A 27,128-nucleotide genomic window follows, 5' to 3' on the forward strand; every position below is an offset into this window, starting at 1 on the left:
ATGAATTTGGCAGTAATTTTTTTTTTTTTTTTAATTGTACCCAAAATGTTTTGTTTGAGTCATCTGAATAAAATCAGTCTCTCCAGACCAGGAGTGGCCAACTCCAGCCCTCAAGGATCCAGCAACAGATCAGGATATCCCTGCTTCAGCAAAGGTGGCTTAATCAGTGGTCCCTGTGCTGAAGCAGGGATATCCTGAAAACCTGATGTTGGTAGCCCTTGAGGGCTGGAGTTGGCCACCCCCTTGCTCCAGATCATATAGATAAATCAATAAATGAGTTTATACGTTCACACACTAAACATGGAAGTCAGCGATGATGCTATTGAGAAATTGTTTACTGATCTCAAGTTTCAGCATCTATATTAATGTTTTTATCATACGATCGTTACTGTTCGGCTGTATTCTCTGAAGACTCTTGATGTCTGCTTTTTCATGTAAATATACAACCACTGCTTTTTCCCATGATGGTAAAGAGATATTACGGGGAAAACACGTTACAAATAAAATACAAAAAGGATAACCTCTGTATATGCAATTGCAAAGCCTTGACAAGCCCAAGTGGCTAGGTTCTTAGGCCTTGGTCCCGCTGCGGCCGGCGGCCACCAGCTGCTTGCCCCGTTCTAGATGCCCCCGCTGGCTCCTTCCGGCGTGGCTGCGTGCTGTGACGCGTCAGCCAGCCGGAGCTACAAGGAGCTTGTGGTTTTGGCGAGTGTCGCGTCACGTGACATCCCAGCAGCCAATCCGATTTCCTCCCCCCCCCGTTCCGATTTCCTCCCCCCCCCGTTCCGATTTCCTCCCCCCCCCGTTCCGATTTCCCCCCCCCCCCCCCCGTTCCGATTTCCCCCCCCAGCTCCGATTCACCCCCCCCGTGTGTATTTGCCTGTGTGTGTATGAGTGCCTGTGTGTGTCCTTCCCTAAGTGCCTGGCTTCAGAGTGCGAGGGGCTCCGGGAGTAAGAGAGGGATCGACATACGACAGCCCCCCTCTCAAACCACGCCCCCCCCCCCGCTCCCTACAGACCGCAGGTAGCGGTCAATTGCCTGTCAGCACGCTGCCTGCATGCAGTGCGGGCGCGCTGACTGAGGGAGCGGGGCCTTAGACCAGGTGGACTTCTGGGGTGTTCATTTATTAAGTTCAACATTAAGTATTTGTATCTCTTATGCTAAGTTACCTAGTCTTACCTTGCGTGTGTCTATAGTGACCATTATATACATACAAGTCTAAAGCCAGCTTGCGGTAGGTTATAAAATTTGTCGGCAGTCCGCTATGGCCAAGTATCGGAGTTTAGGGAATAACGCCTAATTTCCATTCATGCGCCGCCTAACACTGACATATCAACGTGGTAATACGACCCTGGCCACTGCTTTAATACAGGCGGTACGGCTCTAGTAAATAGGACAATAAATCAAATTGACTGTAAATATGGGTAATACCACTGTTTTCATTTCTAGATCTTTAGTGCATTTCTACCGCGTTGTTTCATTTCCTAGACTTTCACCTCTACAAAACCAAGCACATTTATCAATGCTTTACTTTGCTCCAGTATCAAACGCCTGCTCAATTATTTTACTTAACGAAAATAAAAGCTTTTAAATGATGAATACATAAATGCACAATGTATAAACAAAGGGTCCCTGTAGTATCTGCGCACGGCGATATTTGCAGGTAATGGCGTGTAACCTTAGACGCAGGACTATGCAGGCAAACCTTGCTTCAAAGAATGTCTAAGGTAGTATTTGCTACCACAGGAGTAGGGACATTAAAAGCTAGATTCTCCAGGTTGGCAGATATCTGTCTGAAAAGGAGACACTGCTTTACAAGTGAAGGCTACCCCCCTGCAGTATAGTACCTCTTTCCCCTACATATATAATAATACAGAATTCATACTGCTGGAGCACATATTGTACCATCAGTGTGTACACACACACACGCCGCCGCCCCCGCCGCAAAATGCATTGTTCACACAGTATGCTGTTTTACGTTAAACGCCGATACCATTTGTTTTGCAACCAACCTCGCACAGATGAGACCCAAAAGGTCTAAACAGCTGTCTGTGAGCAGGTTTACTCGCCAGCCACTTCTTTAACCCAGGCTGTGCTGAAAAGCTGTGTAATGCGGCACGAGTATGCTTATAGGGGTCCATGTTAAAATGGATTTGAAGCAAAAGGTGACACTGCTTATTTGCATGTCATTACCCAGAATCCCTGGTTGCAGTGTACGCATTGTATGGTAAGTGATAATGGGGTAAGACAGAGTTGCAGACCTGTCGGAGAAATGAATGTGCTCACAAGTGGTATTTTTATTTACTGTACGATGGAGGCTTTTTGTCCCCCTTTTTTTCTTTTCTTTCTTGCATCCTCCTCAACTCTTGTATACATTTTCAGACCATACTAGAGCAGTGCAGTGCAGTGCAGTGCCATGCTGTGATCAGATGTACAACTTGAGATTAATTGGGCTGGCCACCAAAGAAGATTTTGGAATCTGCTTCCTCCTCCCCCCCCCCCCATCCCCCTTCTGCTTTAAAGCTCATATCTGCCCTTTAGGGTGGGAGGGGGGTAAAGCAAAGTGTCTGAACCCCTTAAATGTAAGCTGTCAGAAAGTGATTGTTTACTTTTAGGTTTGAAGAGCTTATTCATATGATTTATTACATATCATGTTATTTTGTTGCATTTATTACTGGTGCGATCCGAAACCCTACGTACATTCAATCTGAACCCCTTCAGTGTACATATGCGTCACCCCAAAGGTGGATGCCCAATAGGGTTCCCCAAGAGCTGCTATCCTCTGCACAGGACCAGTGTGCTAAGGGTTAACATTTACTTGTACTATGTGGAACGTCAACCCCACCCACTAGAATATTAATGAGCGAGGAGGACAAAGAACTTTGAATTTGCAGCTGAATTCAATCTGAAACCCTTCAGTGTACATCTGCATTAGCCCCAAAGGCGGACAGCCTTTGGTGCAGCCAAAGGGTGTTGGCCATTTGCTGCCATTCTCTGATGTTAAAGCTTCTCTATTTCAATCTGAAACTCACCAGCCCTTTATCCCCTGTACCCAATTTTCCAACTATCTGTCCATGAAATGTCTGTGAATTGACTGTGTAACCCTGTTCTTTTAATGTAACCATGTATTGTTATATCTCTGCGCCCAGGACATGCTTGAAAACGAGAGGGAACTCTCACTGTATTACTTCCGGGTAACACATTTTTACAATAAATGCACATGGATGGCACTATACAAATAAGGATATATCCATACATACAAAGTGTAAAATATAATGCGGTGTCCCTGCACTAGTTTGTAATCCCTTGGGATAACTTCACGAGGTTTCCCTTCAAGTTATTACAAGCTTTCATTCATTCAGACACTATGTAACACAGCACATTCTCTGAGGGCCATTAGCAAGGGCTCTGATGTTCTCTCATATACCCATCTGGAGCAGTCTCGTGATCTTTTCTCAGCATCTGTACATCTTTGTCCTTACTGTGACTCAGGAGCAGTCTCAATCTCAGACATAATCTCTTTCCCTACACATAAGCAAACGGCTCCACTCTTCCCTTCTCTTAGTGCTATTCACCTGGAGTAAACTCTCCCCTCTCTCATGCTATCTCATCTTAAGTCTCTGTCCTTTTCATTAGGAAGCTCTCTACCTCTCCACTCTGAGCAGTCTATCTGTCAGAAGCAATCTGTCTACCTCTCTCAAGCAGTTTCTTTCCTCTCCTGCTGAGCTCTCTCCCTATTACAAGGATCCTCTCACACAAAGCAGCCTTTCCTTCGGCTCTCACAAAGAAGTCTCCGTTCTTTCCCTCTCACAAGCAGTCTCTCTACTACCAGCAGTCCTTCCTACAGCTCTCTCTTCCTCTCCTCAGCAGTCTCCCCCCTGGCCAGGTGTGTCCCCAGGCCGCCGCTCTCCGGGCACCGCAGTGAGTGTGTGCGTCCCTTGGCCCTGCAGAGTGTGTGAGTCCTCGGGCCCCGCAGTGTGTGTCTGTGAGAGTCCCCGGGCCCCGCAGTGTGTGTGTGTGTGTGTCCCCGGGCCCCGCAGTGTGTGTGTGTGTGTGTGTGAGTCCCTGGGCCCCGCAGTGTGTGTGTGTGTGTGAGTCTCCGGGCTCCGCAATGTCTGTGTGAGTCCCTGGGCCCCGCAGTGTGTGTGTGTGTGTGTGTGAGTCCCCGGGCCCCGCAGTGTGTGTGTGTGTGTGAGTCCCCGGGCCCCGCAGTGTGTGTGAGTCCCCTGGCCCCGCAGTGTGTGTGTGTGTGAGTCCCCCGGCCCCACAGTGTGTGTGTGTGTGTGTGTGTGTGTGAGTACCCGGGCCCCGCAGTGTGCGTGTGTGAGTCCCCGGGCCCCGCAGTGTGTGTGTGTGTCCCCGGGCCCCGCAGTGTGTGTGTGTGTGTGTGTGTGTGTGTGTGTGAGTCCCCGGGCCCCGCAGTGTGTGTGTGTGTGTGTGTGTGAGTCCCCGGGCCCCACAGTGTGTGTGTGTGTGTGAGTCCCTGGGCCCCGCAGTGTGTGTGTGTGTGTGAGTCCCTGGGCTCCGCAGTGTGTGTGTGAGTCCCCAGTTCCCACAGTGTGTGTGTGAGTCCCCGGACCCCGCAGTGTGTGTGTGTGTGTGTGTGTGTGTGTGTGAGTCCCCGCGCCCCGCAGTGTGTGTGTGTGAGTTCCCGGGCCCCGCAGTGTGTGTGTGTGAGTCCCCGGGCCGCCCCCTCTCACCGGGCCCCGCAGTGTGTGTGTGTGTGTGTGTGTGTGTGTGTGTGAGTCCCCGGGCCTCGCAGTGTGTGTGTGAGTCCCCGGGCCCCGCAGTGTGTGTGTGTGTGTGAGACCCCGGGCCCCGCAGTGTGTGTGTGTGTGTGTGTGAGTCCCCGGGCCCCGCAGTGTGTGTGTGAGTCCCCGGGCCCCGCAGTGTGTGTGTGTGAGTCCCCGGCCCCGCAGTGTGTGTGTGTCTCCCCGGGCCCCGCAGTGTGTGTGTGTGTGAGTCCCCGGGCCCCGCAGTGTGTGTGTGTGAGTCCCCAGGCCCCGCAGTGTGTGTGTGTGTGAGTCCCCGGGCTCCGCAGTGTGTGTGTGAGTCCCCAGTTCCCACAGTGTGTGTGTGAGTCCCCGCGCCCCGCAGTGTGTGTGTGTGAGTTCCCCGGGCCGCCCCCTCTCACCGGGCCCCGCAGTGTGTGTGTGTGTGTGTGTGTGAGTGAGTCCCCGGGCCTCGCAGTGTGTGTGTGAGTCCCCGGGCCCCGCAGTGTGTGTGTGTGTCTGTGTGTGTGAGTTCCCGGGCCCCGCTGTGTGTGTGTGTGTGTGAGTCCCCGGGCCCCGCAGTGTGTGTGTGTGTGTGTGTGTGTGTGAGTCCCCGGGCTCCGCAGTGTGTGTGTGTGTGTGTGAGTCCCCGGGCCCCACAGTGTGTGTGTGTGTGAGTCCCTGGGCCCCGCAGTGTGTGTGTGTGTGAGTCCCTGGGCCCCGCAGTGTGTGTGTGTGTGAGTCCCTGGGCTCCGCAGTGTGTGTGTGAGTCCCCAGTTCCCACAGTGTGTGTGTGAGTCCCCGGACCCCGCAGTGTGTGTGTGTGTGTGTGTGTGTGTGTGTGTGTGTGTGTGAGTCCCCGCGCCCCGCAGTGTGTGTGTGTGAGTTCCTGGGCCCCGCAGTGTGTGTGTGTGAGTCCCCGGGCCGCCCCCTCTCACCGGGCCCCGCAGTGTGTGTGTGTGTGTGTGTGTGTGTGTGTGAGTCCCCGCGCCCCGCAGTGTGTGTGTGTGAGTTCCTGGGCCCCGCAGTGTGTGTGTGTGAGTCCCCGGGCCGCCCCCTCTCACCGGGCCCCGCAGTGTGTGTGTGTGTGTGTGAGTCCCCGGGCCTCGCAGTGTGTGTGTGAGTCCCCGGGCCCCGCAGTGTGTGTGTGTGTGTGTGTGTGAGTCCCCGGGCCCCGCAGTGTGTGTGTGTGTGTGTGTGTGTGTGTGTGTGAGTCCCCGGGCCCCGCAGTGTGTGTGTGTGTGTGTGTGTGTGTGTGTGTGAGTCCCCGGGCCCCGCAGTGTGTGTGAGTCCCCGGGCCCCGCAGTGTGTGTGTGTGAGTCCCCGGGCCCCGCAGTGTGTGTGTGTGAGTCCCCAGGCCCCGCAGTGTGTGTGTGTGAGTCCCCGGGCTCCGCAGTGTGTGTGTGAGTCCCCAGTTCCCACAGTGTGTGTGTGTGTGTGTGAGTCCCCGCGCCCCGCAGTGTGTGTGTGTGTGAGTTCCCGGGCCCCGCAGTGTGTGTGTGTGAGTCCCCGGGCCGCCCCCTCTCACCGGGCCCCGCAGTGTGTGTGTGTGTGAGTCCCCGGGCCGCCCCCTCTCACCGGGCCCCGCAGTGTGTGTGTGTGTGTGTGTGTGTGTGAGTCCCCGGGCCTCGCAGTGTGTGTGTGTGTGTGTGAGTCCCCGGGCCCCGCTGTGTGTGTGTGTTTGTGTGTGTGTGTGTGTCCCCGGGCCCCGCAGTGTGTGTGTGTGTGTGTGAGTCCCCGGGCCCCGCAGTGTGTGTGTGTGTGAGTCCCCGGGCCCCGCAGTGTGTGTGTGTGAGTCCCCGGCCCCGCAGTGTGTGTGTGTGTGAGTCCCCGGGCCCCGCAGTGTGTGTGTGTGAGTCCCCGGGCCCCGCAGTGTGTGTGTGAGTCCCCGGGCCCCGCAGTGTGTGTGTGTGAGTCCCCGGGCCCCGCAGTGTGTGTGTTTGAGTCCCCGGGCCCCGCAGTGTGTGTGTGTGTGTGAGTCCCTGGGCCCCGCAGTGTGTGTGTGTGAGTCCCCAGTGTGTGTGTGTGAGTCCCCGGGCCTCGCAGTGTGTGTGTGAGTTCCCGGGCCCCGCAGTGTGTGTGTGAGTCCCCGGGCCCCGCAGTGTGCGTGTGTGTGTCCCCAGTGTGTGTGTGAGTTCCTGGGCCCCGCAGTGTGTGTGAGTCCCCGGGCCCCGCAGTGTGCATGTGTGTGTCCCCAGTGTGTGTGTGTGAGTCCCCGGCCTCGCAGTGTGCGTGTGTGTGTCCCCAGTGTGTGTGTGTGAGTCCCCGGCCTCGCAGTGTGTGTGAGTCCCCGGGCCCCGCATTGTGTGTGTGTGTCCCCGGGCCCCGCAGTGTGTGTGTGAGTCCCCGGGCCCCGCAGTGTGTGTGTGTGTGTGTGTGTGTGTGTGTGTGTGTGTGTGTGTGTGTGTGAGTCACCGGGCCCCGCAGTGTATGTGTGAGTCCCCGGGCCCCACAGTGTGTGTGTGTGAGTCCCCGGGCCCCGCAGTGTGTGTGTGTGTGAGTCCCCGGGCCCCGCAGTTTGTGTGTGTGAGAGTCCCCGGGCCCCGCAGTGTGTGTGTGTGTGAGTCCCTGGGCCCCGCAGTGTGTGTGTGTGTGTGAGTCCCCGGGCCCCGCAGTGTGTGTGTGTGTGAGTCCCCGGGCCCCGCAGTGTGTGTGTGTGTGTGTGTGAGTCCCCGGGCCCCGCAGTGTGTGTGTGTGTGAGTCCCCGGGCCCCGCAGTGTGTGTGTGTCCCCGGGCCCCGCAGTGTGTGTGTGTGAGTCCCCGGGCCCCGCAGTGTGTGTGTGTGTGTGTGTGTGAGTCCCCGGGCCCCGCAGTGTGTGTGTGTGTGTGAGTCCCCGGGCCCCGCAGTGTGTGTGTGTGAGTCCCCGGGCCCCGCAGTGTGTGTGTGTGTGAGTCCCCGGGCCCCGCAGTGTGTGTGTGTGTGAGCCCCCGGCCCCGCAGTGTGTGTGTGTGTGTGAGTCCCCGGGCCCCGCAGTGTGTGTGTGTGTGAGTCCCCGGGCCCTGCAGTGTGTGTGTGTGTGAGTCCCCGGGCCCCGCAGTGTGTGTGTGTGTCCCCGGGCCCCGCAGTGTGTGTGTGTGAGTCCCCAGGCCCCGCAGTGTGTGTGTCCCCAGGCCCCGCAGTGTGTGTGAGTCCCCGGGCCCCGCAGTGTGTGTGTGTGTGAGTCCCCGGGCCCCGAAGTGTGTGTGTGAGTCCCCGGGCCCCGCAGTGTGTGTGTGTGTGAGTCCCCGGGCCCCGCAGTGTGTGTGTGAGTCCCCAGGCCCCGCAGTGTGTGTGTGTGAGTCCCCGGGCCCCGCAGTGTGTGTGTGTGTGTGAGTCCCCGGGCCCCGCAGTGTGTGTGTGTGTGTGTGTGAGTCCCCGGGCCCCGCAGTGTGTGTGTGTGAGTCCCCGGGCCCCGAAGTGTGTGTGTGTGAGTCCCCGGGCCCCGCAGTGTGTGTGTGTGTGTGTCCCCGGGCCCCGCAGTGTGTGTGTGTCCCCGGGCCCCGCAGTGTGTGTGTGTGTGTGTCCCCGGGCCCCGCAGTGTGTGTGTGTGAGTCCCCGGGCCCCGCAGTGTGTGTGTGTGTGTGTGTGTGTCCCCGGGCCCCGCAGTGTGTGTGTGTGAGTCCCTGGGCCCCACAGTGTGTGTGTGAGTCTCCGGGCCCCGCAGTGTGTGCGAGTCCCCGGGCCGCCCCCTCTCTCCGGGCCCCGCAGTGTGTGCGAGTCCCCGGGCCGCCCCCTCTCTCCGGGCCCCGCAGTGTGTGCGAGTCCCCGGGCCCCGCAGTGTGTGCGAGTCCCGGGCCGCCCCCTCTCTCCGGGCCCCGCAGTGTGTGCGAGTCCCCGGGCCCCGCAGTGTGTGCGAGTCCCCGGGCCGCCCCCTCTCTCCGGGCCCCGCAGGCCGCGGCCTCATTGCGCATGAGCGAGATCTCGGACGGCGCCACTCACACTCCCCGGGAGGCCGAGCTCCACCATGGTGAGTGAGCGGGGGCCCGGGGCCTCACACCGGAGGTGGGGAGGAGGAAGAGACACCCGGCCCTGCCGGCCCGCAGCTCAGGGCCTCCCCCACTGTGGCTGCAGTGAGACACGGCGAAGCAGGCTGGTGTGGCTCTGAGCCGGGCAGCGCCACTAATCCAGCCCGGGGTCTGAGGGCCTAGCCGGGATATGTGTGTCCTCACCGGTCCCTGGGTGCCAGCAGCATGGAGAGGGTATGGGAGACCGGGCAGCATGGAGAGGGTATGGGAGACCGGGCAGCATGGAGAGGGTATGGAGGACCGGGCAGCATGGAGAGGGTATGGAGGACCGGGCAGCATGGAGAGGGTATGGAGGACCGGGCAGCAGGGAGAGGGTATGGGGGAGAGGGCAGCAGGCAGAGGGTATGGGGGACCAGGCAGCAGGGAGAGGGTATGGGGGAGAGGGCAGCAGGCAGAGGGTATGGGGGACCGGGCAGCAGGGAGAGGGTATGGGGGACCGGGCAGCAGGGAGAGGGTATGTGGGACCGGGCAGCAGGCAGAGGGTAAGGAGGACCGGGCAGCAGGCAGAGGGTATGGAGGACCGGACAGGGAGTGGGTATGGGGGAGAGGGCAGGGAGACGGGTGGGGGACCGGGAAAGGAGGCTAAAATACCGGGGATTATGTGTGTATATGTATATATATGTATATATATGTATGTTTATACAGTCTTTCCCCCTTTATATACAGACAGGTTTGGTGTTTAAATGTCAGTCTGGTGAACTTTCATATCACAAAAAACATATATATATATATATATATATATATATATATATATATATATATATATATATATATAGATAGAAACACGTGTGTGTGTGTGTGTGTATATATATATATATACATATATATATATTTTATATATTATATACACACCACCACCACCCCTATTCACTTTTATAGGACCGCCTGTATTCAGTGAGTTACAAGAGAAATCTATATGACAATAATGCATGGGTGCGCGTTGCTTCACCAATGAATGCAAACAGCGGGAAAGGAATTGTGACTTGAGCTTAGCATCACCATTGTGTAAATATTGTAGAAATGTGTGTAAAAAGGTTGACGCGAACCAGCCTTGTGACTCATAACTGTGTATATATTCTTTTGACGGTGTAAATGGGGTTTATACAACCGTAATTATGTCATCAACCTATAGTGAGTGCCATGTAATCCATCCCGCAGTTGCTCTGGCTGAAGGTTCGTGATTGTCATCCAGCAGAAGCAAGATAAAGATTATAAAGCTCTGCTTCCAACGTTCCACTGGCAGGAAAACCCCACTGGAATGGCGAGAAACAAATTAGATGCAAAAAAGCCCATTTAATACTAAACCTTCTAAACATATTTCCCAGCATTAAGTGAATTAGTTAATAATAGCAAGTTCTTGTATTAGTTGTGAGAGTCTGTTTGGGATGATATGGTATAGAAACCCATAGTAAAGGTTAAGCGTTAATACCAAGAGGAGTGCGCCTCACATTTGGGATTTATAAGGTTCTGTGTCTGGGCATTCTTATTTTGACCCAAAAATGTACAATAATTGAGATACCATAATCCTCTTTTGCTGAAAGTAAGAAACCTAGGTAGTACATTTTTCATACCGATGATTTGGGTACAAGCAGGGAAAGGATACCTTTTTGATGCTCATCTGATTACACCTGCTGGGAGAAGGAGCTGATAACATACATGTGACATTTTTAACAAATGTTTAAGATGAGGTATAAAGGGCTTTAATACAAAGATGTGTTGAGGCAACGATAACTTTATCGTGCATGGGTATGGTTCATGTTCTTTGTATATTCAGTAGCCGAATTCATTTTCAGAGGGATAGGAGGCACTTTCTGGTAATTGTGCCAGGAAGATCTGAAGGAGAGGTAGATGACATTGTCAATTTAGAGACTAATCACCTGGCTCTAGGGATGACAGGGTAGTTGTAGTAAGGAATTAGGTGATGGCCTCAGTGGCTTTTTTTTCGGCGGTATTGCCAGTACATTGGAGTGGGGAAGTCTTTTATTCACACCAGAGACTTTGAATGTGTTTGGGGAAGCGGTGTGAAGATGAGAGATTTCAATTTATTGGACATAGATGTTCCACCTGGAGGGATATGGGCAAATATAAGGAGGATTGCCTGCATCCACCTTGGAGGGGCACCAGGATATTAGGTGAGCAGTTTAGATGCTTCATTAGACCGGATTTAAACTAGCTAAGGGAGCAGTGAAATGAGACAGTATAAATCTTTATCCCCCCTCAAGAGATAGCAAGTTGGCGGGACTATAAAGCAGGGAATACATCCAGGGGAACAGAACGCACCTTAACCTTTTGGCCATTGAAAGAGAGACAGCCTTTTGGGATAGCGATCGATTGGGGCTGAGCAGTGAAAGCTATCTCCACCTAAATTTATAGCATGACGTACCCAAGGGAGGGTTTGGATATTGTGATTTTTACAGAGTCGTGGTAAACTGAAAATCAGGACTGGGATATAGCTACCAAACCATTTTACCCGCGATTTAAAACCCGCGATTTAAAAAGGATAGTGGGGAGCAATATAATGGATAATTTAATACAATGCACTGGAGGAAAGGCAGAAGTTTTAACGGCTTACAGGATCCCAGCCAGCATGGATTTACTGGTGGGAAACAGGGGCGTAGCTAAAGCCCGGGGGCCTGCTCTCTTAGGGGGGTGTCTGCTCTCCCCGCCCCCCCTGTAGAGAAAGGTGGGGGAGATGGTATGCGGTTGACCCCCTAGTGTTAAAGGAAAAGCCGGTTGAAGTATCAGTACTTGTTACAGAGGCAGAGCAGGACAGCAGGGGAGGAGCGTGCCCCCCGCGGTCTCACCCGGAAGTCTTTCTTAGGCCATACAGCCTTCGCCCACGCGTAGGCGTGAGTAGGCTGTGATGTCACCCGCGTGAAGCGGGTGCGTTTTCTGTCCATGGTAGATGCGCCGTGGGGGGTGTGCCTAGGGGTGTCACGGAGCTGGATCGCCCTCAATGGGTGAACCGCTCGTGTGACCTGGCTATCGCGCCAAGAAATCAGTTTCAACTGATTTCTCGTGCAATGCGCGCCCCCTCTTGCTGCCACGCGTGCATGTGCGGTCTATGGGTGTGATCAATGTCTTTAGGCAATGTGATCGCGCCCTGCGAGGATGCCTCCGTGCGCACTGCAGCAGTATGGACCTGCCCTTACTTCTGGTGTGTGCTACTAGAGCGCGCTCCTCACTTCGTGCCGTCCTCCTCTGCCTGTGTGACAAGTGCTGGTTCTTCTACTAGCTTATACTTTAACACTGGTGGCCCGCCGCCACCGCCGCATACCATCTCCCCGTGCCTGTCTCCATTACCACAGGTAGGCATGGAGGGGGGGGAGTAAGGGGGAGGGGGAGATCTGATGAGGAAGAGATCTGATGATGATGAGGAAGAGATCTGATGATGATGATAGGGAAATCTGATGATGATGAGGGGGAGAGATGATGATGAGGGGGAGAGATGATGATGATGAGGGGGAGAGATGATGATGATGAGGGGGAGAGATGATGATGAGGGGGAGAGATGATGATGATGAGGGGGAGAGATGATGATGATGAGGGGGAGAGATGATGATGATGATGATGAGGGGGGGAGATGATGATGATGAGGGGGAGAGATGATGATGATGATGAGGGGGAGAGATGATGATGATGAGGGGGAGAGATGATGATGATGAGGGGGAGAGATGATGATGATGAGGGGAGAGATGATGATGATGATGATGAGGGGGAGAGATGATGATGATGATGATGAGGGGGAGAGATGATGATGATGATGATGAGGGGGAGAGATGATGATGATGAGGGGGGGAGATGATGATGATGAGGGGGAGAGATGATGATGATGATGAGGGGGAGAGATGATGATGAGGGGGAGAGATGATGATGAGGGGGAGAGATGATGATGATGAGGGGAGAGGATGATGATGATGAGGGGGAGAGATGATGATGAGGGGGAGAGATGATGATGATGATGAGGGGGAGAGGTGATGATGAGGGGGAGAGATGATGATGAGGGGGAGAGATGATGATGAGGGGGAGAGATGATGATGAGGGGGAGAGATGATGATGAGGGGGAGAGATGATGATGAGGGGGAGAGATGATGATGATGATGAGGGGGGGAGATGATGATGATGAGGGGGAGAGATGATGATGATGATGAGGGGGAGAGATGATGATGATGAGGGGGAGAGATGATGATGAGGGGGGGAGATGATGATGATGAGGGGAGAGATGATGATGATGATGATGATGATGAGGGGGAGAGATGATGATGATGAGGGGGAGAGATGATGATGATGAGGGGGGAGATGATGATGATGAGGGGGAGAGATGATGATGAGGGGGAGAGATGATGATGAGGGGGAGAGATGATGATGATGAGGGGAGAGATGATGATGATGATGAGGGGGAGAGATGATGATGATGAGGGGGAGAGATGATGATGATGAGGGGGAGAGATGATGATGATGAGGGGGAGAGATGATGATGAGGGGGAGAGATGATGATGATGATGAGGGGGAGAGATGATGATGATAGGGAAATCTGATGATGATGATGATGATGAGGGGGATAGATGATGATGATGATGATGAGGGGGACAGCTGTTGATGGGGAGAGCGGCTGATGAGGAGATATGATGATGATGATGGGGAGAGAGCTGATGATGGTGATGAGGGGGAGAGCTGAGGTGAGAGAAGATCAGTGATGAAGTGGGGGGACGCAGAAAAAATTGCAGTCAGTATTAATATTAATTCGGCCCTGAAAAAATGTTTGCACGGGGGCCCGCGCATATCCAGCTACACCGCTGATGGGAAATCATGATAATCTAATACATGTTTTTGTCTTGTTGACTAAGGTAATAGATAAGTGGGGAATAGAAGATGTAGCTTACCTAGAATCCAGTAAGGCCTTAGACACTGCCCCACATGATCACTGATAACAAGTTGCAATGCTTGGGATTGAATGTTAAGGTGGTTGTGGTAAACAGAGTGCGTTCGGAGGAGGTAAGGGTTACAGTGGAGAGCTTCAGAAATCTGTACTTGCATCGGTGCTCTTCAATATCTTTATAAGCGACATTAGGGAAAGTATATGCCTGTTTGCAGGTAACACAAAGATATGCAACAAGGTTGGCACTCCAGGGAGTAGGAAGGTAAACAAAATGATTAATGATTCTGGTAGATTAGAGAAATAGTTGAGTGTGGCAACTACACTTGAATGCCAAAAAGTGCAAAATGATGCACTTGGGCCCACAAAAATGCAAAAGTAGAATACAGAATGAATGGCACTATGGCAACTACTGAAGAGGAAAGGGGCCTGGGAGTCATTATTTTAGCTTATTTATAATTGGGAAAGCCAGCAGGATGCTACAGTATGTTGTTGTATGGGAGAAGGTATTGGCAGCAGAAAAAAAAGGTAGCCGTGCTACACTGTAGGTCATTGGTCACACCTCACATAGAGTACAGTGTCCAGTTCTGGAGACCATATCTCCAGAAGGACATAAATCGGAAATTGTGCAAAGAATGACTACTAAAATGATGCATGTTCTATGTCATAAAACGTACCAGGGAAGATTAGCAGACCTTAATATATCCAGCTTGGATGAGAGGTGGGGTATTATAGAATTCTTCAACATATACATACATGGCAAAGGAGGGATGCATATTTCGGAGAGCGAGAAGTGCTAGGTAATATGACCTGCTAGTTTTGTCAGCAGGGGTCCCTAGGAACCTTAGGATGCACGGGGAACCCAAAAGTGTTCCCTGCAGAGTTCCTTCAGGTCAGAAGAAATTCAAACTTGTTTGTATTACGAAGCGCCGCTCTCCCTGCAGCGCATGTGTATGCGCGCACTTTGCTCATATGCATTGGCGTCATAGTGTTTGTTTTGGCGCGAGCTATGTAGCTCACGCCGTATCCTGCACTATGGTCACGGCCTTTGGGGAAATGTGAGAAGTACTTCTTAATTGAAATGGGGGCGGGTTAGCCTCCCAGCAGAGGCTGTAGAGACCAATACATTAAGGGAATGCAATTGGGACTATCCTAAATATATGAAGGAGCCATGGGTTACGTTGGGTCTGAGGTCTTACAGGAGATAGGACAACGGGCAGACGCTGAGCCAAGTCGTTCTTATCTGCGTTTGAAAACGCCATGAGTACACTATATAAAACCAGCTGAAAGATATGAGGTAGGGTTGGGCAATAAAAAAAATAAATGCTAATGCTATTGAGAAATGTATCATGAATAACCATGTTAAAAATAAGTAATTCAGAAGCTGGCAATAGATATTCTACTATCGTGATATTACTGTCCTATCGGTATATTGCCCAACTCTAGTATGATGGGAATTCCAGCGTAGAAGATTAATATACAAGTTTCAGTAAAGAGCTTTCTAGGTTTTTTTTCTTTAATGTATTTATTTCTAAAACTATAGTTTGTTTTTCTAAACAGAGTTAACGACTTGCACTGAATAATAGTTCCCTCCAATGATCCTAATATCTAGTAATAACAGAGTACGTTCACTTGCCTCGGTGCTTGATAAAGTTCTTATCCCTGTGCAATGTGACTGCATTTTCTTGTGGCATAATAAGGCTGAGTCCATAGAGACTTCAGCTGTGCGGAGGCTGAGGGAAAGCGGGTGCTCTCCCTGGCCTTAGTTCGCGCGCCGTCGGGGGGCGGGCCAGTGATGTCACGGAGCTGGCTCACGTGACCGGCCCTACCGGTCCCGTGAGCGCTTAAACTAAAAAAAAAAATTGTCGGCTACGCTTCCGCACGCCTGCGGAAGCGTGCGCGAGCCCCTGCTAAAGCCCCTCTCATTGCGGCTGCAGGGGCTCACTGCCAAGCGTGAGCGCGGGTCAGCGCCTAAGCGCTGACCATGCCCACGCCCTAAGATGTAATGTGACTGGCGTGAGGTCCTCGCTCTTGGTACAAATGAAACTGAGAATTCAGCACATCTCAGCCCCCAGTTGTAATACGCGAGGCATAGTTTCTGGTCTCTGACTTCCAGACTGATCTTTAAATAAAGAAAAAGAAAATTGGGATATATTTTTACTCGCAGTTGGCCTTTTCATGGTGGTTTTTTATTTTGTGCTGCTAATCTATTTTTACATTTTTTACATTTTTCAATTGAAATAGAACAAGTTGAAATCCTCGCAGAAAGATAAAGTTCGTCAGTTTATGATCTTCACACAATCGAGTGAAAAGACTGCAGTAAGTTGCCTGTCCCAAAATGACTGGAAGATAGATGTGGCCACAGACAACTTTTTCCAGAACCCCGAGCTGTATATACGGGAAAGTGTAAAGGGGGCATTGGACAGAAAAAGATTAGAGCAACTTTACAACAGATACAAAGGTGAGCAGAACACTTCCCCCAAAACCCATCATCGTAAATCAACTAACCCAGGGGTGCTCAAGTTCCGTTCAACAGGTCAGGTTTTCAGGATATCCCAGCATTAGCACAGGTGGCACAGAGACTGTCGACGACTGAGCCTCTGATTGAGCCACCTGTGCTGAAGCAGAGACTGATTGAGCCACCTGTGCTGAAGCAGGGACTCCTGTGCTGAAGCTGGGATATCCTGGAAAGCTGACCTGTTGGAGGGGGTTGGGGGGGGGGGGCTTGAGGACTGGAGCTGAGCCTTGAGGACTGGAGCTGAGCACCCCTGAACGAACCAATGGTTTTTCATCTATAATATACTTTTGTTTGTTTCTGATCCGCAGACCCTCAAGATGAAAATAAAATTGGAATAGATGGCATCCAGCAGTTTTGTGACGACTTGGCGTTGGATCCCGCTAGCGTCAGTGTGCTAATTATCGCGTGGAAATTCAGAGCAGCCACGCAATGCGAGTTCTCAAAGCAGGAGTTCATGGACGGGATGACAGAACTAGGGTAGGTGGGTGGTTCTGGGAATGAGACTCGAGGTTGACAGCACCTATTATTTCTAAAACGCCTTGTGGTGCTTTTCATCGAGCCGGAGTTACAGCTGTGTATGTAGCAGAAGTATAGCACAAGCTAAAATACAATGCACATTATATTACCTAGTACTATGTGGGCTTGTAACTGGTATTTTCATGTAATTTTATGCTTTGTATGTTTGTGTTTACCTTCCAGTTTTAATTCCTCTAGAGCAGGGGTGAGCAACTCATGTCCTCAAGGGCCACCAACAGGTCAGGTTTTCAGGTTATCCCTGCTTCAACACGGGTGACCCAGTTGAAGACTGAGCCACCGGTGCTGAAGCAGGGATATCCTGGAAACCTGTTGGTGGCCCTGGAGGACTGGAGTTGCTCACCCCTGTTCCAGAGCATTACTAACACAAGATAATGGGTACACAGAAAGATGGCAGCCTGTTTGACCTGGTCTTCATGGGGTCAGTGAACAGAATACATGAATGAGGCCAATTTTATACTACAAGTCGGCATTCACGTCATTAGATTTAAATTGTAAAGTGTGTCGACACTGTTGCTATTGTGTTTTCTGTTCTGAACAAGGGATGTTTAATCCATTATCTTTTTGCGTCTGTAACATGGCTGGTTGGAGCTAGTGCCCGAGGTAAAAGTGTTGTGTTTAGAGGCTTGTATCCTGGTTTGGTAACATGGCCGGAGGACAAAATGATGCATCTATGCTATGAAAAACAAGCGCATATTTCATGTTGCTAATCAATAATTGGCACGTATCCCTTCGTTGATGAAAGTGCGTCATGCACAGGAAGTTCAGATGGCAAAATAATTAAAAACCCTGGACCGCATGATCATCCCTTGGTTTCTGATTTGCTCTAGTCTAGTCCTGTATTCTTTCTCTTGTGTCCTAGTTTTTTCCAATTCAGCTGCCTCTCCTTTGCAAAGCCAACATGGCCAGCCATCCATGGTGTGACCCAGCTTTCAAGGAACTTACTTTATAGAAACAAAAAGGTGTTGCCGTGTAGGAAACAGACGCACTGCGGTCAGCTGTGAGCGTGACTCTGATATACAATGAGCATTGCTGACGACAACGTTTAACTTTGGTACAGAGTCTTGAAATAGCTCAATGGGTCAGGGTGCTGGTGCTGTAAAATTCTCAGATCCGAGATAAAGCTTTTGGAAAAGATATGTGAAACCTCCCGCTTTATCATTCAGCAAATGTCCATCCCTGCAAAACATGTTTTGTCATTTGTAAAAACTCAGTTATAATATATTAAACACTTTGTGTCGTTCTGGCATTACATGTGATACTGCTGATGTTGGATCGTATGTGCATACATTACGACACAATCAACTTTGTTAATGTTATTTTGTACAGAAAAGTATTGTTCAGCGGAGAGAAGGTCTTTTGACATTGTGTTTGTTTTTGCCAAAGTGCTGGTACATCTCATGCACTTCATTTGAAGGCTGCTGCAGCACTTGATGGAATTAACTGATTTTATAACACAAAGAGAATCTTGTTTTGTGTATTTATGTAAACTTGTGTGTTGCTGCGATGTTAAATACAAATGATTTGATCATGATGTAAATCTTGACCATAGTTGTTACAACGAGCAGAAACCTCTCACGAATTCTCTGCCAATAACCCTGTGCAGGAGCATGGACTGTGTTTTATAATTATTTTGTAGTGTGACTATATATTCAACAAACTTATTTCCTCTCTCGTTTTTTTTTTCTTCCAATGCAGAAGTGACGGAATAGACAAGTTAAAGGCCCAGCTACCGAAAATGGAGCAGGAATTAAAAGAACAAGGGAGATTTAAGGATTTTTATCAGTTTACATTCAACTTTGCGAAGAATCCAGGGCAGAAAGGTTTAGGTTTGTTTTTGTTTTGTTTTTTATCTCTCTACAAATTGAAACAAACTTTGCCATAATCTTATGCGACCGCTGAGTGCAGATTTAAGCGTCATTCAGGCAATTTAGGGGTTAGGACATTATGACGGTCTAGAACATTGGCCGCGGCTCTTTCGCTGCAACCAAACCTCAGCCGGCATTTTACCGCCAGTGACCTCGCCGCAGGGTTCCTCCACTGTCGGACACTTTGCTGCTATGGTAAATCAGTAGCTAAAAAGCCCTAATCGTAAACCCTAATACGCACGCTACCCCCTACCCCAAACCTTAACCCTAAAACCCCTAAAGTTAACCCCCCACCATAAAACGTACTTTCTCGTAGAAGTGGCCGAACGCCGTCGGCGAGACTAAAGGTCCTGTTCCGCATTCCGAGGAACACACCTGCCATTCCCTGCCGCCTTGATTTAGGAAGTGTACATTTTCATACATTTTCCTCATACCGTAGACTTGTTTTCCCTACGAAAATACACAATCTTGGTAAACTGGTAACTTATAAGATGTTCTTTACCATTAAAAAAGTCTTAGCACAATTTTGAAATAGCAGAACATAAATAAATGGATCCACTACAGGATATTGGATGAAAAAGGTAGAACAACCCTTGAGCATACAGTAGGTGCAATACAAGAACCCAGCAAGAGGCTGGTGATGTTACGAACGTCACAAAACGCGTAGGGGTGTGTCGAGGGCCACCTGCTGCTGGCTGCGTGTATTGCACCTACAGTATGCTTAAATAATCTACCTTTTCATCCAATATCCTGGAACTGATCCATTTATTCACGTTCTACTGATCTTTTCCGAGACTGGGGTGACCTGCTCGGTGAGTTGGAAGAACAGTCGGGTGGACCCTTCTCTACTTTAACTGCACAATTTGGAATAATATTTTTTTTTAAATGATCAAGTTACATTTTTTTTAAAATTTTGATAAAATGTGTCTTGACCAAGAATGAATACGATCTTTAATTTGCTGAAATGTGTCACTTTTCAGATTTAGAAATGGCCATTGCCTACTGGAATTTAGTACTAAATGGAAGATTTAAATTCCTAGACTTGTGGAACAAGTTTTTGTTGGTAAGTTTCTGTTGCACTAGGAGCTGCAAGTTTTTGTTATTTTGTTTTTTTTGCAGACAGTGTTAATGCTTTTACATGTATTTTATTCAACCCCTTTTGTTGCTCGAGAATCCAGCGTTGCAAAGCAATTTGTTGCTGTCATATATTGCACTACAGCATATAATCCAGGAGTGGCCAACTCCAGTCCTCAAGGGCCAACAACAGGTCAGGTTTTAAGGATATACCTGCTTCAGCACAGGTGGCTGTCAATGACTGATCCACCTGTGCAGAAGCCGCAATATCCTTAAAACCTCACCTGCTGTTGAGGAGTGGAGTTGGCCTATAAGGCATGTTGGTTATGACGTGGAAGTTATATTTGTTATACATAATGACTAATATTAGCTTAAGAAACTGAAATATATTCTCCTACTAGGAACACCATAAACGCTCAATACCTAAGGACACATGGAACCTCCTTTTAGACTTCAGTACAATGATAGCTGACGACATGTCTAACTATGATGAAGAAGGTATGTCTTGATGCCCCTATTACTTAAGCCTCTTCCGTGGTAAAAAGACTGAATTCGTCCCCCCAAATTGCATTGCATAATTGCAATTACTCTTGAGCATTTGATGTTTCCAATGTACTTGTTAGAGGAGTTTTAGGATCATTATAAATCACACTTCCTGCAATACTATCCGTGATCTAAAAACAGGGAAGCAAAATAGTGTGTGCGTGTGTGCGTGTGTGCGTGCGTGCGTACACACATAACGTTTGATCCATTTGCTTAATGACGTTTCTGCTCCTTTGTACAGGGGCCTGGCCGGTTCTCATCGACGACTTTGTGGAATTTGCACGACCTCAAATCGCAGGGACAAAAAGTACAACAGTGTAGCACTGAGGAACCTTGTAGAATGTACATAGTCTGTACAAATTAACACAACAGAAAATTGCAGTCAATTTCTTCTGGCTGGACTGAACTGGAGCTCAACCTTCACTGCAATTCCCGAGGGTTGAGAAAGACATTTCGGAGACATCTTGGACCACATCCTATTTCATTCTTATGGTGGTTTGGGCCTCTGTGATTAGTCTGGATTGCAGTTTCCAGTTAATATTTTAAAATTGTGGATTTCATCAGATGTCTATGGAACATTCTAATTTACTCTCCCATACATTTTAGATTTATTTCTTTTGGCGTTTTCACATTCACATACAGCACAACGCTGCCTTCATCCGCTAACAGCATCACGGGCCTGAGTGAAACCAAGTTGAGCCTGTTCTGGTGGTCAGTTTCAGAGACTATGCAGGTAGCACCTCAAAGAATAATATCTGTTCTTGTTCTCATATCATTTTTAGGAGGGGAAGAAGAAGGGGTTTTGTCATTGTACATTTGTCACTGTCTGTTTTTGAACATCACGTTAAAACTGAGCAGGAAGGAGACTGATGCACGGTGGTTTGTTGAAACTAATGGAAGTGTTTGAGGACCCGGCTGGAGCTCACCGCTGAAAATATTCTACAATGGAGAACGACGTACTGTAGCTACTCCGCCTGTTTTTGTGCAGTAGGGAAAGGTGCTTTGCACAGGTTGGTTTCGCGGTCTGTGCTGAAGTGGTGTTTTCGCTCTGAGGAGGACCCTTGAAAAGGCTGGGAATGTGTAAGCATACTTGGAATCCTTTTATACAGTGCAGCTTGTTCATATTTGACTAAGGGCCTGGAGCTGACCTTTCTGCTCCATAAACAGCATATTTAACATTAAATCCAGTCCCACTTCCAAAACAAGAATAAAATGTCTCGTCCGCAATGGCATTGCGTAAATTAACACAAATACAACATCCCCAGCGTTCCTTTCCTCTTTATCTTGTGTTAATAGTTCACAAATTCCTCCTGCACTGATGCGTAAGCAGTGCTTGGGGCTGGATTAAATGCCACTGTTTGCTGCCAGTTGGATATCCCTTCAACATATGTCTCCTGATACTTTAAAGTCCATATCCGACTGCACGATATAAAAATCAGATTGGGGATTACGTGTTGAATGAGTACAACGTGGCTCAGTTCTGTGTTCGTAGCTCAAGTGATCAAGTGTTTACTATGCTAGGAACAGCAAACGACCATACACTGGTTTATTCTTACGTGGAGTAATATAAATATAATTCTGTACTAATGGAAAAAGGTGGTGACGGCAGCTTACCTCCCGAAGCTGCTATGTCCTGTGCGGTACCCAACCAATGGAACTTTTCTATAGCTGCGTCGGAAACGGATCTGAATATTGGGTTTTCTTATGACACGCAAAATAAGAACATTTAATTTATATAAAACTTTTGTTTTTGTTGTTCTTTTGCCAACAAGCCAGTACTGTAAATGTCTATTTGGGTGTATTTTATTTCCCCTCCCCCCGGCTCCACCTTCATATTGTATGTACCATGCTATTAGGAGAAAAGGATGTAGTTAGAAGCTGTAATAATGCTGAACAAGTAAGAGAAGCAGGAGTGCTCAACGCCAGTCCTCAATCTTCATGTTCTCCCCCCCGCCTCAACAGGTCAGGTTTTCAGAATATCCCAGCTTCAGCACAGATGGCTCAATCGGAGCCTCTGAGCAAACTGTGCTGAAGCTGGGATATCCTGAAAACCTGATCTTTTGGAGGGGGGCTTGGACTGGAGTTGAGCCCCCTGCCCTACAGCACCCAGAGTTAATACTTTGTATTGGTTTACATTATGTGCATGTCAGTTCATCTACAAGTGAAATCCTTGATAAACAGATTTAAGGATACAGTCCCGATAGTGGTTATAAAACATACACAGAAAAGCACTGTTTATTTCTTGTTTTTAATTTATCACTGCATTCATAAAACGAATGTGTCTAAATAGTAGGTGGTGATACTTAGGGGTAAATTTGTTATGGACTGAAGCAAGCGGAAATCACCCTTGAAGTTTATGGGGATTTTCTCCGGAACGGTTGCTTCAGGCGCCAGAATTTCCCCGGGCTTAGTTTATGGTCTCTTATTAACAGGATGTGAAATCGCTTCTCCATGTCGGGGAAGTTCTGGGCTCCATGCATGTCATTGGGAGCTTCCCAAACAAGGAGAAACCGCCTCACAGCAGAGAGAATAGGGGGCTGTGGGAGGAAACAGGAACATTTCCTTTGCAGGGAAAACAACCATTAACAAGTCAAACAAAAAAAAGTGTGTCTTACAATGAAAGTACCCCGGCTGCTAGCACCTCTTAAAAAGAGCAATTCATGTTTTTTTTTTTTTTTTTAACATACTGTTGAAGCGGGGGTCTCTCGAGTTGAACCCCGTTAACTTCAGCTCCGGGGACCCCCTGCTTCCTGAGATACTTGCCTCCGAAGGGGATGCCGGTATCGCGGCAAAGTTTAAAGCTCCCGCGTCACGCGGGCCAATAGGAAGCCGAACCTGATGATGACTTCACAGCTTCCTATTGGCCCGCAGGGCCCGGGAGCATGGAAACTCCACCATTACGTGAACCCTGCTAGCCGAGCAGCTACCACCGGCATCCCCTACGGAGGTGTCTCCGGATGCAGGGGGCTCCCCAGAGCTTAATGGGGTTCAGCTCCAGAAACCCTCTGCTGCAATAGCATGTTAAAAGAATTAAAAATAAATCGCCACTTGGATTGCCTCTGTTAGGATACCGGTGACTTTATAAACTCATCAAGGTAAAATAGTGATTTTTGTGCCGGCTACAGTTATTTTATAAAGAGTTGGCTATTTCTGGAAGCATCAACAATGGGTCTGTCAAGGCTTGGCCGTAATGTAATGACTGATTTGATCATGACGTAATGACTGATATTCATCAGTCACATTGTATCCCAGTCAGAAATGGTATCAGAATTAATGGACTTGGTATGCTTCCGGGGAACATTGACAGCAACCCAATATCATGACGTGGATGTAATTACATTTTAATTTTTGTGTTTCAGTTTTGAACATGGGGGGGGGGGGGATGATGAGCAAAACATAAGGGAACAAGTCCCAAATACCCCAGTATGACGTCAGTGTCTTAGAAATAATGTATTTATTATTACGAAACTGCAGAACAATCCGTTAGAGAAAGTTAGCAAGTGTTTTATTCACAGTATAAAGAAATGACAGCATAAGCAAAATAAAGAGAATATACATAGATGGAAGTGTTTATTTTAAAGGAAATAGCAGCAGAAGCAGCAGCAGCAACAAAAAAAGGCACAGGATACCTTAATCCTTTCAGTACCAGACAGGCCTGCTATGCAATGTGTTGCACTCATTTGGCAGTGAGCGAGTTAAATTGAGTTATCACTTGATTCCAGTATTTCCACCAATATTTCTACAATCTAAAGCGTTAGACTGTAAAATCAATGGAACCATATTCTGCACAAGCAGATGAGCTGTACAGGATTGGCGTGATATAATGATGACAGCAGACAGTTACAGATCTTGAAACAGGCCAAGGCAGTTACCTCCTTCACTGCCAGATGGGCAAACAATTCATTGCAAAGCATTGGCATTCACGTTCCTTCTGGTAATCAAGGATGCAAGTTTTTTTCCCCCAGGGCTTCTGGTGTACGAGTTAAGTAAGCCATACTAGAACTGTTCAAAACGGCTGCTAAAACCAACTGTTTTATATAGGTTTTGTTTATTTTTTGCCATTATGTAAACTAACATTATTAAGAAATGGGCTTTTATTAAAATCAAAAGCACATTTGTACTTTAAAAAAAGATAAAAGCCAGGCGTAAGTTGGCTACTCAGAAAATGAAATGCTGCTTTAGTATTTCCTCTTCTGTAAGAAAATCCGGCTTGAATTTAAAAATCCGTATGCAAGACGTGCAATACGTATCGCTGTCTGTATGAGTTGTCAATCTATTGTTGGAGATTCATTTGTTTGAAGCATTTGCTGTAGATGTGAAACATGCGCGTTCTTCATCATGATTTCCGACATATCCGTAACATTGTAATGTCAAGACGCTTCCCTTCGACAAGGAGAACTTTCCAACGTAATAACAATGCTGCCATCTGTTTGATACACATTACAATTACTGTGTAATTATAAAAATACATGATGTGAAGTGTGTGTAGCTGAGACACCAGGGAGGCTCTCTTGACATTGCGTTGTTGATTACACCAGAAAAGTATCTAGGGCTGAAAGAAGAAAAGCTTGGACGCAGAATGCTAATGTGCAGTTTATTTGAAAGGAGGTGTATTGTGCTGCAGGAAATGTTTTGTATTGGAAAGTGCTCAAGTTGTGTGTATTTTCTTTAACCTCAATTACTAAATGCTTTCAGTCACCTCAGACCTCCACTCACTGAATCCTTTTTGTTCCCCTCAAGCTGAGCAGAAAGGTACATCATCATTTTTGCCAAATATCAATAAACATGGGTAAATAAAGCAGTTAATGTGTTTTTATAAAGCAAAATGAAAAGTGCCTCGATTCAAAAGGCTCGTCAGACCCCAATTAAAAGCAGTGCAGTTCAATGTAATTAGAAGTGACATAGCTTGTGTATATTACAGGGTGTTCACATGTACAATCCGATGCTTCAAAATCATAATTGCACCTAATCTATTGAGTTTTACAAAGAAAAATAATCCATTCATTGATATGTAGTTTAAATTCAGCATGTACATAAAAGGCATGATACTTTACTGAGGGCATAAGAAAGTAACAGGATGACTTGTTACAATTAGCTGCAAAATATATGTGCATGATTAATTGTGCCATGAAGCACCAGATCACACCGTTATGCCATGAAATACTGGATATTGAGAATACGCCCAAATAACTTGCTACCATAGTGAGCGAGGCCTTTGCAGGTACCAAGGTTACCACATTGTAAAATAGTAGTGACCTGGAGCAGTGTTTTATTTCATGGTGGCGTAATATATTGCAGTGGCCATATGAAGGTCATGGAACATGAGAGCAATTCACAACAGGTGACAACAAAGGAACAAGTGCAAATACTGTACTATAGTATCAAGTGATCACACTTGTGAACGTTAATAAAAATAAAAATAGTATTATACAGTCCTCTGAAAGGGTGCTGCTCCTTAAAGGACTAAGTTGAAAGAGAGATGGAGGTAGGGGAATCAGGACCGCATTCACATCCATTGTGATCAAAGGCTCATTAAACCATGCATGGACTTGGGAGGGCGTTGCTTATATCCACATAGCTGTGACTTAAGGGATGAAAAGTACATTTTACCTAATACACACTACCCATGGTGCTGTAACAGAATACAAATTATTTCTATTTTCAATTTGGCCCCTGGATTTATTTATGCAAACGCCTTTTGGGTCTGTAATGTTGACCCTTTTCCCTTTGCGATTTGAGGATTCCCCCCCCCCCCACCTTTAACAATTCATGATGTGCACACCCAATATTTCTGATTTCCAGCAGAGGATGCTGGCTAGAATCCAGAGAAGGTGGTATCCACAAATCTAGAGCTGGATGCAAGGAGCGCATGTTTGGTTTTGAGAAGACCTTGATGGCGAAAAAGCAGCTGGGATGGAAGAAATATTAAAGCATGGATTTACTAACCAAAGGGCCAACAAAAAATCCACAGAGGCTAAGAACTTGGGTTGCCCCAACAGAGGGTTTAAGGACAAGGGTAGCCAGGCAGGGTGCTAGGACAAAAAAAATATCTTGGTCAAGATAAAAAGTCATAGGAAGGCAATAAGTAAATTGAAAATAATTTTAATTAATTGGTCATTAAAACCACTTTCATTTGACTATCTAATTTTTTGGGGTGTGCTTGACTATATTGCCTCCCTAACCAAAGGGCTACAATAACAAAGTGCCCTTAAGTAGGGCTACAAAGCGCTGGTAAAACACCTAAAGAAGGAGCTGGCGTTTGGTTTCCGCAGGTTAACACGAGGAGAGGGAAATAACACTATACAAGTGAAATCATACCTAACTGTGATGCTAGCACCCACCCTGCAACAGACCTATTGCAGGCTCTGGATGTGAGTGTTGGTAAGTTGAGCCACGACCTACAGATGTATCCAGATATTGTGTCTCCAGGTCAGCGGCTAAAAAAAAAAAAAGCACAAATCCGCAGATCCGGAGACTGTGATGGTTGCAACATTGCTGCCAGGTGTACATGTTTCTACAGAGGACTCCACAGCAATAATACTGCAGTGCCAAGGTAGCCGCGGTCACGTTCTCAAAACCTGCTCAGATGCCAGCAACTCGTCATGTTACAGATGTAACTAGACTAAGTCTCTGTGTAATGGGCAGTCATAAGTTTATAGGGGGTCCATGTTAAAATGGATAACTAAAGTGGCACTGTGCTCATTTGCATGTCATTACCCATAATCCCTGGCTGCCGTGGCGCTCATTTAAAAAAAATATATATATATTTTTTTTAATCAGCAAAACACCTGCAGTTTTATACCAATGGAAAGCACACAATAGCTCCATAATGAGACATTGTGAGTATTAGTCCCTTTGAATTTCACCAACGCCAGTTGCCTAGCTCTCAGTTTGGAAAGGGCAGCTGTTTAAAGCTGCAGTTCAGGCAATATCCTGCATGTGTGGTTTTTTTTAATAAATCAGTTCTGTAGTAAGAAAAAATACTTTTAGCATTTTC

The 27,128-nt window shown here is 48.2% G+C and overlaps 1 protein-coding gene across 2 annotated transcripts; it reads left to right on the top strand.

Annotated features, from left to right (window-relative positions):
• Nucleotides 1–8,505: 8,505 nt before the first annotated feature.
• DCUN1D1 (defective in cullin neddylation 1 domain containing 1) lies at nt 8,506–26,590 on the top strand. 2 transcript variants are annotated; one of them, XM_075570701.1, is made up of 7 exons: nt 8,506–8,660; nt 15,839–16,055; nt 16,421–16,589; nt 18,345–18,475; nt 19,495–19,577; nt 19,990–20,086; nt 20,373–26,590. In XM_075570701.1, exons 1-7 carry the CDS (start codon nt 8,658–8,660, stop codon nt 20,450–20,452), a joined length of 780 nt encoding a protein of 259 aa, XP_075426816.1. In that variant the 5' UTR covers nt 8,506–8,657; the 3' UTR covers nt 20,453–26,590. The 2 variants fall into 2 exon arrangements, with proteins under 2 accessions (XP_075426816.1, XP_075426815.1); XM_075570700.1 differs by lacking the exon at nt 8,506–8,660 and adding an exon at nt 8,671–8,892.
• The last annotated feature ends 538 nt before the right edge of the window (nt 26,591–27,128 follow it).

This window comes from Ascaphus truei, chromosome 14, assembly GCF_040206685.1.
Source record: "Ascaphus truei isolate aAscTru1 chromosome 14, aAscTru1.hap1, whole genome shotgun sequence".
Classification (NCBI taxonomy): domain Eukaryota; kingdom Metazoa; phylum Chordata; class Amphibia; order Anura; family Ascaphidae; genus Ascaphus; species Ascaphus truei.